This window comes from Aplidium turbinatum, chromosome 10, assembly GCF_918807975.1.
Source record: "Aplidium turbinatum chromosome 10, kaAplTurb1.1, whole genome shotgun sequence".
NCBI classification, from domain to species: Eukaryota; Metazoa; Chordata; class Ascidiacea; order Aplousobranchia; family Polyclinidae; genus Aplidium; species Aplidium turbinatum.
Window position 1 is genome coordinate 14,170,770 of NC_137481.1, and position 16,787 is coordinate 14,187,556.

At 38.2% G+C, this 16,787-nt stretch overlaps 1 protein-coding gene across 1 annotated transcript in view; it reads left to right on the forward strand.

Moving 5' to 3' along the window:
* Nucleotides 1–16,787, forward strand: part of LOC145777908 (uncharacterized) — a 31,618-nt gene that overhangs the window by 14,622 nt on the left and 209 nt on the right. Inside the window, exons 19-30 of the mRNA XM_082589263.1 lie at nt 719–881; nt 1,377–1,568; nt 2,554–2,687; nt 2,804–2,897; nt 3,192–3,391; nt 3,678–3,854; nt 4,700–4,941; nt 5,292–5,488; nt 7,100–7,296; nt 8,139–8,232; nt 9,629–9,689; nt 11,146–11,256. Of these exons, the coding sequence (XP_082445389.1) occupies nt 719–881; nt 1,377–1,568; nt 2,554–2,687; nt 2,804–2,897; nt 3,192–3,391; nt 3,678–3,854; nt 4,700–4,941; nt 5,292–5,488; nt 7,100–7,296; nt 8,139–8,232; nt 9,629–9,689; nt 11,146–11,256 (1,862 nt within the window). The remainder of the gene's footprint in view (nt 1–718; nt 882–1,376; nt 1,569–2,553; nt 2,688–2,803; nt 2,898–3,191; nt 3,392–3,677; nt 3,855–4,699; nt 4,942–5,291; nt 5,489–7,099; nt 7,297–8,138; nt 8,233–9,628; nt 9,690–11,145; nt 11,257–16,787) is intronic.

Here is a 16,787-nt window from a genome sequence, read left to right on the forward strand (position 1 = left end):
TCAAAAAAAAATTAAAATATGTTGTTTTCTTTAAAACCTCCTGCGCGAGTAAGCAAAGCTAAAACTTTTCTATAGATAGTACACTTTTTGAAAAGACCCAAACTGAATATTTGTATTTGAGAATTTTTTTGTTTTTTCTGTTTTACGCGGATCCCCGATTAACTATACGTTGGTACGGGTTTAAAGTGATCGCCTCTTTTTTTTAATGAATTTTTGTAGCTTATAAAATTATTAATTTTCTAAAACATTTAGTGATTGAGGGCCAATCGAAGTCCAAAGCATTTAAATATTTACATCAAAGTAAACGGAAAAGCATGGAAGCCAATTTTAACTGTCTTGTTAAGATACTTCAAAGCATTTTGAAAGTCGAAGATCAAGTCCACTCTTTCGTTGAGGGAGTGTCAGTCTGACGCGCTCAACGTGGCTCGTTAGCCATAGCTAATTCTAAGGGGCAGTGATAAATATTTTGTTCAGTTGCAAACCAAACTTGTGCAGTGATAAAACAAATGTTTTGATCGAATAATACACAACGATTACATAAAGAAAGCCGATTTCTTTTATGTCACCAATTTCACTTTTCCCAAAAAAAAAAACAGTCAATAAGATAAAATAAACTTTATTTGAAGTTGTCTGATCTAAACCAAGGCAACAGTCGATAAACGGTAACAGGTATTTATAAACGTTTTAAAACTTTTTTTTTTTTTGTTACTCTGCAAAGCCTCGGGCTTGTGGCACTGCACGATGCTGCTTTGTGCAACCCTGGACACAATGGACAGCATGTCCAGTTAGCTGCGGAATTGGACAGCAAGGTCGCCAACGATTCAGTAACTGCTCGCTCAACCAACCTGTTGACAATCAAGTCCGGTCTTGCAATGCTGGAAGTAAGCAAATAATAGTCCTAGAAAATAAACCGAACAAACTAGTAATCAAATTAACAAGACGTAAAGTTGCAAGAAAGGATACAAAACACGTTTAGCTCATGTGAATGTTAAAATAATGTCTGTAATATCAATAACTCCGTACTAGTGTTCAATAAGACGACTATTTCTTTTGAAATTTTATATACTTGACCGTAGCCTACTACATTTTCTTGCAGTGAGTGTCCAATAATAATGAGATACGAAGAGTGTTGGATATATTTAATTATTAAACTTAATGTGTTATTTTTTGTATTGATGAATAGTAAACATTGTAGTAGGCCTACTGTATAAGTGAGGTTGATTAGTATATGCTCCGACTTAAAACCTTCCTTGTGTGTAGAAAATTTGAGAAAAACCAAATGCCACAACTTGTATAGCCACTTAAGAAAGCACACAGTAGCCTACAACCACTTAAAAAAGCTAAACTGTTTACTAAACTAAAGTACAACAATTTAGATGGAAGAACATCGCAATGGACGTTGTGGACTACCTGCACTGAGACGTGTAACGGTGGTGACCAAACACGAAGACGAACCAACACTTGCGCCTCTCAACCTCAAATTGTATCAAGAACCTGCAATAACAATCGATGTCCATTTTTCTCGGATTGGTCCGCCTGGACTGCTTGCAGTGTCAGCTGCTTCGAAGGTCAGCAACAGATTCGATACCACTTGTGAACTTTGGTCAAGTTTTACTCCTATGCAATAGATCGAGTTTCTCTTTTAGCAGCATGATCCTGTTTTAGCCTGATGCTGCGAGTTCGCTGTGGTAATAGCGAATTGCACTAGCTTTCAGAAAACTGTTCCCTAGTCATGTGCTATGACGAATGGTGTTGTTTTGTGTTTTATGCGGCTTTTTGTTTGGCTTGAGACTGCAGTCTTGTTGAGTCCTTAGTCCAACTCCTATAGTTGGATCAAGCATTTTTACAGCAACCAAGTATTTAACAGCTTTTGAAATTTGTAAATCGCAGCAGTAGGAAAATATTTTTATTTTTAAATGTTAAAAGTTATATGGACATCATTCTGTGCCAAGTCATTTAAAAAAAATATGAAAATTTACAATTCACCACATGATTTATGAGAAAACTTTTGCTCAATAAACAATTGTATCTGTTTTACTGTTTTAAAAAGCCTTTGACACCCAATGTTTGCGAGCTTTTTACTCCAGGTAATTAGCAGTCTATTTAATAAGTCATTCAGTTAATAAATTAGTTCAACTAATTATCTCGGCGTTCTTTTGAGCGTTCAGTTCAATTTATTTCTGACCTTCATAGCGAACGGAAAGCATGTCAACATAGCAAAGGTCTAAAAAGAGATAGCGTTGTATTTGCATCCATGGTTGTACCCTACAAGAACTTTTACAACTTTGTCAAATTATTTTCTGTGGACACTTCAATTGTTTATGATTTCGGCTGTGTTTGCAAGCGACCAACTCGTTCTTTTTTAGAATAGAGTAGGCCTACTTGTATAAGTTAAGAGAGGCACACTAATTTATTTGCGATGCTTCATTTAGTCATGCGCTTGTATAAGAGGCTGAAGAAAGACTTTATTTATGCGCTTGCGAAAAATTCTTTCAGTAGTTTTACAGCAATTGCATGCCAATCTCTATTTTTAGTTATTGGTACTTGTTACAGGCACTCGTACCCGAAGAAGGGAATGTGTTTTGGGAGTAGTTGGAGTCAATTGTATTGGAGAAGCCGAGCAAACTCTTCCATGTAGCTTTGGAGATGGCACTTGGCAAAACTGGGGACCTTGGGGACTGTGCTCGGTAAATACAATTTTCTGTAGATACGAACGTACCAATGCCCTGCTTCATTTTTTGCTTAAAATTAAAGCCAAAAGACATTCTAGTTTAATTGACAAGTTGTGATTTTACGCCTTTAGGTCAGTTGTGGTGGAGGATTGTATACTCGTACACGTATCAACTCGTGTGGACTGGACCCAGAAGAAGAAACAGCAGCCTGTAATACAGATCTAGGTATGTAACCTCAGACAAAATTGCCATGTAGGCTACAGCATGCTCATGGGCCATGCGCATTGTTTATTCCCAGAAGGCAAGTCTACTGTAGGTAAAACGTGCCCGCAGGCCACTTTTGTGAAGTAACTGCCATGTTTATAACAAAAGACTTTGAACCAAAAGAGCCCCGATTTTAGTTAATAATTATACAGTTGTACAAATAGATTTGAGAAATCTTGCATTTTGTTGTCTGTATGTAACATGTAGGCCTACCATGCGTATCAAAAACCACATAAAGACCGTTTGCGTTTTCAGGCGGCTTTGGGCCATGGGCGTTATGGTCACCATGTACAAGAAGTTGTGGCGGAGGTACAAGAAGTCGAAGTCGTATTCACACTTGCACTGGAGTTGTCGACAACGCAGCAGAGACGTGCAATGATTTCGCTGGTCAATACAACGTATGGAGCGCCTGGTCACCTTGCACAAGATCTTGTGGAGGAGGAACTTACACACGAGTTAGTTCGCCTGTTGCAATGCAAGAACTCATTGGCGATATTTCGTTTTGATTGTTGCTAGCGTATGCTTGATGCGTTTGGTTCAAGACTGTGAGGTTTAGCTGAATAGGAAAATGATGTAAAACACCTTCACAGAGTCTCTGCAACGGCTAAGCTTAAGCTGTACCCAACACAAATTAGCTTACATTCTTGTAAGAGGAAAGTTTTAATGCTTTTGAATCTGATGGTCTGTGGTAATAATCATTAACGTTAAAAAACATTTCATATCACAATTTTATTATTTTAGAGACGAACTCATACTTGCGGTTTACCAGACCAAGAAGAAACTGCGCCATGTAACACATTCCAAGGCGGCTATTCTCTTTGGAGTCAATGGACCACTTGTTCTGTAACGTGCGGCGGAAGCACTCGTAGCAGACTCCGAACTCACTCTTGCGGACTTGGAGACCAGCAGGAAGTTGAAGTAAGCTGCATTATAAGTTTAGTAACATCAATAATCTACTTGGTCAACAACATCGGAGTTTACATGATTGAAGCTCTGACTGAAGCATGCAATCAGCAGTTTCTTTCCGAGTGGTTTGCAGGCATTTATTCGAAAACAGTCAGTTGATCTAAGTAACGTTTTTAAGGTCCTTAAATTTTCTGAAACTTAGACCAATTGGCCTAAATTACATGATAAAACAGCAAGCCCAAACTAAAACTCCTCAACTCTGCAAGTCTAAGGCTTTGCTTAGAATACTATTGTTAACGTATCATTCAGAGTGAACTGGTCTTAAACTTAAAGCTACTTTGTTCATTTCATTAGATTTTTATGTGGATTTAGCTGTTTAGTGCCAAAGCGATGAGACGTGCAAGGTTGAAACACTGAGTGTAGGCTAATAGTAGCCTACTAATATGCACGTCACAATTTCACAGACTTTTGCATGATTATTAAATTCGGATTTGCTAGGTATTTGCAAATCTGAGATGAAATTGAATTTTTTGATTTCGTATTTGCAAAACCAAATTCGATAATTTTTCAACAATTTTAAGTTTGTGTTCAGCCGAACAATATGCTGTACTGATTAGAGATTGGCCTAGTATTGGAACTGTCAATTGGTGGCAATAAAACGTTTATTGAGTTCATAAACTTTCATTTTTAAGTTTAGCAAATCGACCACATTGTTTGAGTTTAATTTAAAGCAGGCGACGAATTCGCAAGCCTGGTTCAATTAAGTTTTCTTAGGCTAAACTCACTGCTAAATACATTCACTATATTTTTGATGGGAGAACTCAACAAAACAAATAATAGAATTCATTGTTTTAAAGGACTGTGGCACGGGAGTTTGTCCAGTTTGGACGCCCTGGACTCCGTACACCGATTGCTCTGTCAGCTGTGGCATTGGTACCCGTTCACGCACAAGAATCTGTCAAGGTGACAGACCAGGTGCATCCGGCTGCCCAGGAGATTTTTTTGAACAAATCAGTTGTGATGCAGGACAAGGTGATGTGTCTGAGTGGTCAGAATTTTCTCCTTGTTCAAGAACTTGCAGCGGAGGTTTCATGACCAGGTAAGTTTAAAATCTTTCTGTTCTTGTTTATCATTTAGTAATTATCATTCTTTTAAAGAATTTGTCAGACGCTTAAGTAGACTAACATTTTGCAATAATTTATGATAAAAAAGTTTATCCTTTTCTGCCCATAGCTGAAATCTTCCCATTATGTTCGTCAGGATTCGTGTCTGTATGTAGTTCAATAAATGTACTGTACTTCTTTGAGTCTCATACCACATGGTAATAGTCATTGTATCGTCAGACCAAATACAGTATAATCCTATGCAATTTAAACTACACTACAATTGCTGAGCATATGGCAGAATGTGTAGCAAAAGACAGCAAATTACTTTTTTTAATTTCTAAAGACAAAGAACCAACCCCTGCGAACCAGCACCCCAGCGCGATACCATTACATGCAATACGCAAGCTGGTCAGTGGGAGCAATGGGAACAGTGGACGGCATGCCCCGTCTCGTGTGGGGGAGGCCAGCAATCAAGACGACGCACACACACTTGTGATCTTGATGATGAGTTTGAAACCCGAGCTTGTAATACCGATCCAGGTGAAAGGCTACAGTATAAAATAAAAAACTTTTTAATAACCTATTTTTTAATTATCTTTACCAAACTAATGCCAAGCTGCTTGAATAGCAATGTCACTTAAACAAACATTAGCTGAGAATGCGTTTGAATGTTTTAAGCTTAAAACGTAAATGTAGAAAATAGAGATTAATCGCTACAAATATATTTTTTTGTTAATGACGTTATAATATTCAGTGACTGACAATGGTTAAGTTTTTTACAAATAAAGCGTTAAAGAAGGTCATTAAAATACAATTGAACCACATCGAGACCAACTACTGTCAAATTTGTAGTTTGGTGAAATGTCAGTAATTGCATCTTTTGTTGTAAGCCTGATTGTAATTCAAAGTTTTTGATTTTGTTTACTTGTAGGCTACTAATTACAATTGTCGTTTTGAATACATTTTACATGTTACATTTTAAAAATTTTTTTTATTAAAAATTTGTAGCAAAGTGAAAGACGGTTTTCATTCATCTCTAAAAATGCGCGTAGCATGGCTATAAGTAGACCTATGGCCACAAAGAACTTGAAAATGATGCTCCCAATTGGCTAATAAAGGCACAAGATGAACTCATGACTACACTTATTAGAATATCGATGTAATGTTGCGCTATTTTGTAAAAAAAACAAAAAAAAACAACGTGTTGGACTCGTAAAGTATCAGCCTAACCTATATTTATTAAAAGGCATACGGTACTAAATGAAATTTTCAAACGGGAATTAAGCATTAAAATGCGTAAACTGAACATTCAAGAATAGCCTACATTTAAAAAAAAATTACCAAAAAAAAATTGTTTTCAATGGCATTGGCAAGGTCCAAAGTCCAATGTCTCATTTATTTTAAATTTTCAAAATGACCAAAAAGTGAAAACACTGCTCTACAATACGTCACTATCGACAGCAATAACAAAAGCCACGTTACCACATCTGATGTTTTAACATCAGATCTGATTTTTTGAGCAAACTGTCTGATGTTTTGATGTTGAAATCTGATGTTTTGATGTACATACATACATAGCCTAAAGTTAACTCGCCCGCAGTAAAAAGTATTGTCCGATCAGCTGATTGCTAGTCGATAGTGACGTAGACTGTACAGTCAGGCTTCGCTGCTCACGACCATTCCCGTTTTGAAAGCTCTGACAAAAGCACGCGCGGAATGCTGATCAGACCGCAATGGGGCAAAATTTTATTGAAAATCGTTTTATGGTAGCATGTTAAACACAAAGAACGTGTACAATCGCCTAGTCAGGTTTTTCCTTTAGAATCCCTATAGTGATTGTAGGCTATTTGCAAACGTAATTTGTTTTTTAGAGTGAAATAATTGCGATTAAAAAACTTAATTGTAAAAATAAAACTCAATTGAAGTCATGTGAATGATCAATCTCCGATCGAGACTTATCCAAATCGGTTTGACTATGCGACTGGTCGAGATAGACAAGAAAAATGTGCAAACAACGGAGTTAAAAATTTGGAACAGGAAAAAAACGGTCTGAAGAAGTGGCGGTGCCATTAAACGTTGGGCCAATTTAGCGGAATCAGTTGTACAAGAACTGTATGAGCAATCTTTGATTTGTATTTGCTCAACTTTCAGGCTCTTGGTCACGTTTCACACAATGGTCCGATTGCAGCGCAACCTGCGGCAACGGTTTCAACTCTCGAGAAAGAACTCAATCTTGCACAGGAGAGAGACAAACCGAATCACGCAGTTGTCGACTTAATCCATGTGCCATATGGGGTGGATGGGCCACTTGGGGCCCATGCAGTACGTCATGTGGACCTGGATCACGTGTGAGTATGAAAAAAAGTCTTTTATACCAAATTATCACAAATAAAATTTTAAACGTTCGATTATTTTTTGTTGTATCCAGGCTTACTCCGGGTGGTTGAAGATTAAGTGGACGGTAAGACATGGAAGCTATTTTTCGTGTCCACCTTCAAGCGTGCTTTTAAGTGTCTTGCCATGCTCTTGAGCGTTGTCAAACCGGCGCCATTTTGAGTGCCGTTCCAGTGCTCTCACCACTCAGGCTATGTAGCGTTCGATAACATTACACTTGACAACTTTAATGTCAGCCAAGAATAATGTTTTTTCTTTGCTAAAAAATATGAATTGTGTTATCAACTCACGTCAACATGATAGTGCAATTAACGACAACAACCTTGAAACCGATGAAAACTATTATTGTACCTTGTTGTTCCTAACAGTGTTTTCCACCCGGGTTTGCTTCGAACCGAAACCCTGATTTTTGTCTTTTTTGCTTTCTGAAACCCGGTTTTAAAATCAAGAAATCTGTGTTTCTGTAGGTGATATGCTATCTTTCATAATTCGTGCACTCACATTTTAAACACACATGATCAAGACTGTATCAAAAACTATTTAGCCTATATGTGAGCTCATATTGTTTCTATTGTATTCTTTCCGAATAATTTGTAATCATAACAATTTTGAAAATTTGAATTATCATGATCACAGTCGTAATATAGTCAAATAAATCTTAATCAATTAAATTGCCACAGCCATCAGCTCATCTCTGATTTCAGTTAAGTAGCACTTGTATTACAAAGTAAAAGACATTCGAATTGGTTTATGTGACTTGGAACAGCAAATATATAATCACAAATCAATGTTCTAGAGTCGATCGCGACAGTGCCAAGGTGGTTTGCCTGGAACCGGTTTTTGCTTCACAACAATTGTTGGAGCTATAGATCAAGAAGATTGCACCGCAGGTAAGAGATAGGCTAGTAGGCTACTAGTTTAGCTGCAAGAATTTAAATAGCCACACACAGCAGTTTATATGATCTTAAACCTCACTTTTAGTTTGAAAATTCTTTCAAACGTTTTTAATTTTTGTTAAAGGAAGATATCAGTAGTATAGAAAGTATGATCCAACAAGTAAATGTATTAACCCTCGGTATTAACCTGCCACAAGCACATTTGATTTTATACCACATTTATATAGTTATGAATATGAATGGTCTTGTAAATGTATTAACCCAAAGTGGTGAAGCACATTTGATTTTATACCACATTTGATTTTATACCACATTTATATAGTTATGAATATGAATGGTCTTGTAAATGTATTAACCCAAAGTGGTGACGCACATTTGATTTTATGTGAGAAAGGTAAATCGCAAAGTACAAAGTCCGAATTATGTGCTACAAGGATACTGATAAAAAGGCACCATATTATGAAATAAGCTGGGAATTGAAAAATGCTCATAACATACATAAAACAGAGATTTTATATAGAGGTTGGCAGAACAAAGCATTGTGTTCTATAAAAAGTGAGCAGATAAAATATCATTGCTGTTGGAACTCGATTTATCATTTGTTGATCGCATGACATCACTCTAGTATTTTTTTACTCTGACGTTTCTCACATAAAATCAAATGTGCGTCACCACTTTGGGTTAATACATTTACAAGACCATTCATATTCATAACTATATAAATGTGGTATAAAATCAAATGTGCTTGTGGCAGGTTAATACCGAGGGTTAATACATTTACTTGTTGGATCATACTTTCTATACTACTGATAGCCTACTGAAAAACTGACACAAGTGGGTAGAAAGTTTTTGAAGAAGTTTTACTTCACATTAAACACACGTTTGACAACGAAGTAATTGGGTTGCTTTAACATTGTTCAAACTATAACAAAAGCAAAAATATAGAAGTCTTTAAAGCTTTCATACAGGTTCTAATAGTTTTGGCCAGCTTGTTATAAGATTTAATTTAAATGTAGGCTTACATCTCTCAAAACAGTTTGTTTATTCTTGTCATTTTGTTAATTGTAGATGATTAATATTTTTTATGGAAAGCACTGTAAGCCTACTGCCTCGAAAACGTTCATTCTTAAATAGTTTATTGATTTTGTTGCAGTACCGGTACGAATAATGTTGTTCAGCCCAATTAGCCTACGTTTTTGTCGATCATCACTATAGTAGTCTACGGTAAAAAATTCACAAAATTTAGCATATTACCAAGTGCAAGAACATAAACATTTTGAATTAATTTGCTAGTGCAGACAGTAGACTCCTCTAGGCTATACTCTACAATCTGTAGACTACGGGCTTTACCTAATAAGGCAAACCTGACACAATTTTTATGCTGCACTAGGACCATGCTGCAACTTTGACTGGAGTGGATGGAGTTCATGTTGTAGATACAACTACCCCATGTAAGTACGCTACCTGAGAAAGGGAGGGTTGTTTAAAAAAGTGTTAACTAATCTCCCGCTTTCACTACAGCGCTGTATTTTTAAGATTTTGGTGAAGAGGTACATTAACCTATTCCATCACTATTTGTATCTGATGAGCAGGATTATTGAGCGGATAATTTGTGCCAGGTAGCCTATGAGATTCTCCGACCCCAAATCAATACATTTCTGAAAAAAAGCATCATATCCAAAGAATATGCGGTGATTTCTTTAAGTTTCTGGGTCCCTTGGAAAAGTTTGTCCACGGGCCCCTAAAATCATGCCGGCCGACAGTACATCCTGGACCCCTTATCAACGGTAGGCTACTGCTGATGAGTGTTGAGTAGTCTATGGATGTAGGTTCTTTACTATGATCGTAGGCCAATGCTTCCCGTCAGCAGCGCATCAGCAAAGATGTTGCGAGAGTCACACTTTCGCACCCTTTTGAAACATGTAGTAACTTAATCTATGTGTAATGTCACGAATCTCGATATTTTCTAACGTACGAAAGTGCTAAGACTTTCTAATACAATTTTGGTAAAGAGGTGACTTTCTTCAACCATAAAGACTTTCTTTCTTTAACCATTATGGTTAAAGACTTTCAACCATTATGGTTAAAGACTTTCTGCACGCTAACCATTGTGTGTAATTTGTGTTTTACCAAGATGCAAACATGCGTGAGCACTTCTAAAGTTTGCTTTAACATATGATGTTATTAGAACGGACTGCGTCAGTTGTTTTGGATAATTAAAAAAGCTGAATGGGATTAAAATGAGCTTTGAGATAATGATTGATATAAGACCTGCAGCAAAATAGGTGATGACCTCAATAAAGCACAAGGTCTTTTAGTCGGGCTTCAGAAAAATCATTTTCGCGGACAATACAATAGCTGTCAGAGGCCGCTCAAATATGATGACTAGAGCAAGTAAAGCCAATTTTTTTTAAACAAGTTATTGCGGTGTGGTTTTAAGAGTTCCAGACACAAGAAGTAGCCTAAGTTTCAAAATCGTGATTTGATAGGTCAATAAAATATCAATTTTTTATCGTTTGGTCAATTGTAGCCTACGTAGGCTAATTGACAGGACCAGTCCAAATATTTCCTTTAAAATGCTAAGAATAACTGATATTTTAACAACTTATTCCCACGTTTGCTTCTGTAAAAAAAAGGTTTTTGATGCTTCACAAACTTCTGGCCAAGGACAGAAACTTAAAGTTCACTCAGTCAAATTTTGTTATGTCAATACAGTCAATTGTATTAGGTCAATAAAAAGTTGTCCTAATGATGACGCTATATTCACAATTATATTGAAAACATGTTTTATTGGCTACCGTACTTAAAATGCATAGATTAGAGTTACGAACCCCCGTTTGCAACTTTGTGGTTGAGCTTCGGCCTTCCACACTGCACAAAATATTAACAATATTGTTTTAACTGCAGATCAAACGAAGTTATTCAGATTCGTTACCTTGGCAATGGTTGTGGACAACCTTGGCGAGAATTTAACCGAACTTGTCCAGTAGGGTTGGGAAGAGATACAGAAACGCCATGGTAAGTTAGAACCATAGGGCGCATAGGCTATAAGATAGCTAAGTTAAGACTTTTTGAAAAACTGTCGTATCTTTAAATTTTACAGTCCGCCCCGATAGCTCAGTGGTTAGGCTACTCGAGGGGTGTGCGCTTGAGCAACGCATTTCAGAACTGTTTTCCATTCAGCGGCACCTAGTGAATGGAATAATTCCCCGGCAACACTTCAACAATTGGAAAACTTCACTCTGTCATAAACAGATATTCTGTTTACTCTGTCAATCTCGGTAACCGGCCCTGCGTCAAGAGCCTCTACAAGTTTGCGAAACTACCAATCATGGCTTTGTCAGTCCGAGGATAAACATTCAAAACCAACCAACCAGCCTACACTTCTGCAGTCAGCACCCTATGGCTGATTTAAGCTTTTTTCTTCCAGGGACTGTAGTTTAGCTAATGCGATAATGATGTACTGCCATGTTAGTGAGCGACTGTTTTGTTTTTGTGCAATTCTTACCTGCAGACTTAGGTTTGTACCTCACGATGCTTCTACACCATAGATGTCGATAGGCTATCTACAACATAGGGCGAAAGAGAATAGAAATTCCCTACAATTACAGAAAGTTTATGTCTAAAATATAGCCTATATGACATTTACACAAATGTAGGTTACACTTTCTAACTACCGGCGTAGAACGTCGAGTTTCTACGAGTGTTAGAGGCATGATTCTATGTTGAAATAATGTTAGGCTAGTATCGGTACTATAGAAATCTTGCAGATGACGAGCAAGAGTTTGGTAATCTTGTCATACAACAGTGATGAGTGTCAGAGTGTACAACTCTGACTTCGTCACACGTAATTTACTTTTATCGACCAGTCTTATCATCATTCTGACCATGGCTTGTCAACAACCAGACGAAGCAGCATCTGGGTGAAGCCTCGGTTCCATGTGATGCTTGTAGGTCGAAACAGAATCTCTACGTTCTTTGCCAAAGAACACTTCTTAATATTCGTGTGGGAAAAGCGACTTGATCTATTGTTGACCACCCCCAAGGCGGAAATCCAGCTGTTTTTAGGAATCATTTGGTCGATTTAATTATTATTGGTGTGAGACGGACGTAGATTGATTGTCTTTTATCCTCGGATTGAGAAAGCTTTTTGTGAGCTTAATCAGCCCTGTCACGATTTCTTTCTATCTCTTACCAGAAAAAAGACTTGGAAAGATTCAATGACGTAGTTTGATGGGTCAACCGAAAAGCAGTCAATTAAATGTCGAATAATTCTACTAGCGAAATGATAATCTGACTTCTTGAAGAACTTTAACGAACGGCTTCTCAAATAACTCTAATTTCTGCATCAACTACCAATCCACAACTCATAGCACAACTCTCATAATCAACTCGTAACAATCACCATAATAATAATCTCAGAATAATCAGAATACAAACTACACCACTATTTATAGTTGGTTGTTCAGTCCAGTAACATCGAGAAGGTTACGTAACGTCACATTGTTCTGTCAAGTTGCAATAAATGTCAACAAGCAGAAGCTTATAGAAGTCTAAAGAATGTCACGTTCACAAGAAGATTCTTACATAATAACGATTTCGCAATCGGACATTTACTGATAAACAACCTTATGACGTCATGACAAACGACGCTCAGAAATCATGAAAAACAACAGAACCTTCTAGATTTGCATGCTTACAGATGATTCTAGAAATACGTTACATAATACAAATTTCTCAATCAGAGGTTACTTCAGGTCATAACCGATAATAACACAACGCACCAGAATTCCATAATGAAAATAGCACATTCGTTGAAGATACAAAGCAAGCCATCGCGAGGCATTTGCACCTTGATTGTGACATACGCCCCCTCTTAGAATATTGTTGCAAACAATATAACAACACAATCAATACAAAACATATTACAAAACAATTAATTACTCAATAATCAATTCTCATAAGTCCATCGTTGCATGAACTACCAACGATAGCTTTTCTCAAAACAATAGTCACGTTTACTGTGAAAGTTTCCAACGTCCGCAATGTTTTCAATGCACCGGCGAGCAAGATGACCCATCTTCTTACATCGGAAACACCTCCTCTCCCGACAGTCCTTGGCGAGATGACCTTCTCTGTGACAGTTGTAGCAAGCCTTTTCATCAAAAGAGCAGCTCCTGGCTATGTGTCCAATCTCCCCACATCGGTAGCAGTGGTTGTCACGGCAACGTCTATTTTCCGAATGTCCGCCGTCAGCAACGCACTCCCTGGCGAAGTGTCCGCGTCTACCGCATCTATAGCAAACTCCAAATGGTCGTCGCCTGCCTCTTCTCCTCGGTTCTTCGCGCTCGTAATATCCGTCATCGTGAGATCGTTGCTGATTATCTGCAGAACAATCTTGAGCAAAGTGACCATTCTTGCCACAAGAATAACAAGTAACTTCAGAATCTCTCTCAAAAACATTTCCGATTATCAGATCAACTAAAGAGTTTTGTAAACATAACGCTTTCACAGTCCCACTACAATACGGAGTTTCGATAGATATCATCGCTAACGGTCCTTGGATTGAAGTGGTATCTATTTTTGTCACATGGCCAGTTTTTCCCGTTAATTGACTGTCTTTAACCAAATCTCTCCTCACCATTATACCCGTAGAACCAGAATCACGTAAAACTTTTACCTTTTTGTTTCCAACTTTTCCATCCACTACTGGCAGGTAATCTTCAGGTATTATTTTTTCGCAAACATTTTCATCCGGCCTCTCCTCCCCAAGCGTGGGTTCAGGAATCATTAACGCACAACCGCATCGATAAACGTCCGTGTCTTCATCTTTTCCAGACTGATTGGATCGGGAAAACGACTTGTCCTTGCATTCCTTCGCTTCGTGTCCTTGCCTATTGCAACGATTGCACCACTTCCTCGATTCCTGATGATTTATGTTAGTCTTTTTCCGGCAGTTAACAGACTTATGACCTAAGCCATTACAATTAAAACAACGTACTTCTCTTGGAACAGCACCTCCTTTAGAATTATTTGTTTGCTCCTCGTCATTATCGCATGACAACGTTTCTTCAGTCGACAACTTCTCATCATGAGCAACTAAATACTGTTCTGCCACACTGGCTATTTCTTCTAGATTCTTTGGACTTCTCTCCATTAGATAAACAGACAGATCTTTTGAACATGAATCTGTGAATTGTTCCCTAACTATAAGGTTTGCCAATCCGTCCAATGATTGTTCGGCCCCCGAAAGTTCAAACCATTTTAACAAAAGGTTTCTCAAACGTTCAATAAATTGACCTGGACTTTCGTGTCTTTCAGGCTTTGCCTCACGGAATCTTTGACGGTATCCATGCTCGGTAAAATTGTATCGCTTTAACAGAGCTAACTTCAATCTGTCGTAGTTCATGGCCTCTTCTTGCGAAAGTCTTGAATATACATCAAGAGCTTGTCCCGATAATAACATGCTTAGCTGGGTAGCCCACGTCGACTTCTCCAATTTGGCTATTGTAGCATATCTTTCAAATCTTAACAAATAACTGTCCAACTCATCTTTTTCTTCAACAAATGATGGCAAATCTGGACGTCTAACTTGCGCCACAATAACATCTCGAGCATTATCATTAGTAGAATTAGATCGCTCACCAATGTCCAGCTTTTGTCTTTCTAATTCAAGTTTTAACTTTTCCAATTCATATTGCGCTCTTCTTTCTTCAGCTTCTGCTTCGCGCTGCGCTCTTCTTTCTTCAGCTTCTGTTTCGTACTGCCATTGAGCACGTTTTTCTTCAGCTTCGCGCTGCGCTTGTTTTTCTTCAGCTTCGCGCTGCGCTTGTTTCTCTTCAGCTTCTCGTTGAGCTTGTTTTTCTTCAGCTTCAAGTTCTGCTTTCCGTATTTCACGAGCAGCTCTTCTATCTTCTCTTTCGTCAGCTTCTCGCTGAGCTTTTTGGTCCATTATCTTGTGATACTCTTCCATCACAAACTGAGACTTCTCATTACCAGTCAGCCCCATTCGTTCAGCCATGCTCCCTAAGTCTTCAATCATCTCATGTTTGACAGTATCCGCCATCTTGACATTAATTTATTATTCTTTCAATAAATCTTCGGTATTCTTCGGTTTTTCGGTTAATCCCTTTTTCGGTTTTCCCGGACGAGCCCCCAGAATGTCACGATTTCTTTCTATCTCTTACCAGAAAAAAGACTTGGAAAGATTCAATGACGTAGTTTGATGGGTCAACCGAAAAGCAGTCAATTAAATGTCGAATAATTCTACTAGCGAAATGATAATCTGACTTCTTGAAAAACTTTAACGAACGGCTTCTCAAATAACTCTAATTTCTGCATCAACTACCAATCCACAACTCATAGCACAACTCTCATAATCAACTCGTAACAATCACCATAATAATAATCTCAGAATAATCAGAATACAAACTACACCACTATTTATAGTTGGTTGTTCAGTCCAGTAACATCGAGAAGGTTACGTAACGTCACATTGTTCTGTCAAGTTGCAATAAATGTCAACAAGCAGAAGCTTATAGAAGTCTAAAGAATGTCACGTTCACAAGAAGATTCTTACATAATAACGATTTCGCAATCGGACATTTACTGATAAACAACCTTATGACGTCATGACAAACGACGCTCAGAAATCATGAAAAACAACAGAACCTTCTAGATTTGCATGCTTACAGATGATTCTAGAAATACGTTACATAATACAAATTTCTCAATCAGAGGTTACTTCAGGTCATAACCGATAATAACACAACGCACCAGAATTCCATAATGAAAATAGCACATTCGTTGAAGATACAAAGCAAGCCATCGCGAGGCATTTGCACCTTGATTGTGACAAGCCCTCTGCAGAGCAAAGGAAGGTTTGGTTGAGGCACTCGAAACCAGGGCCGGATTTCACTGATGGGGGGCCCGGGGCACTTTTAGATCGGGGGCCCCCCTGCAAAAAAATTTTCGCGCCTACGGCGCGAAAAACCACCTCTGTGTCTACAGTAGCATCAATCCAGCACTGCTGCACAGCATTTTGCAGAAACTTCAAAAGCTGAAAGGAAGAAAAAATAGCGGGGGGCCCGGGGCACCTGCCCCCTCTGCCCCCCCCCCCCCTAAATCCGGGCCTGCTCGAAACGCAGAACGCGAGTACCAGTTGATGGCTTGCAGTGTACCTACAGCGCAGATAACGATGGTGTTGCGAATTGGTGATAAGGTTCGGGTGGTGGTGACTTTGTGGATTTATTGATCAGTGGCCTGTAGCAACTCGAATTGGTTTTTGAAATAAAAAGTATATTGTTGAACTGGCTTAGCCTACTGGATACCTACAAGTGTGTTGAGCTGCAGAATTACGAAAATGAGTGAGGGTTGGCATAGACCACACGAAGTGTTCAAGGAACGGTAGAGGTTTTTTTTACGTTAGGTCTACTGGGCTAATCGTCGTGAAACAATATGAGAGCTGCAATTGCACGATAAGGCCAAACGGAGTGCAATCGAAGTTGGAGCAAGGTTTAAATTTATAGAGAAAATCGAAGTTTATTTCA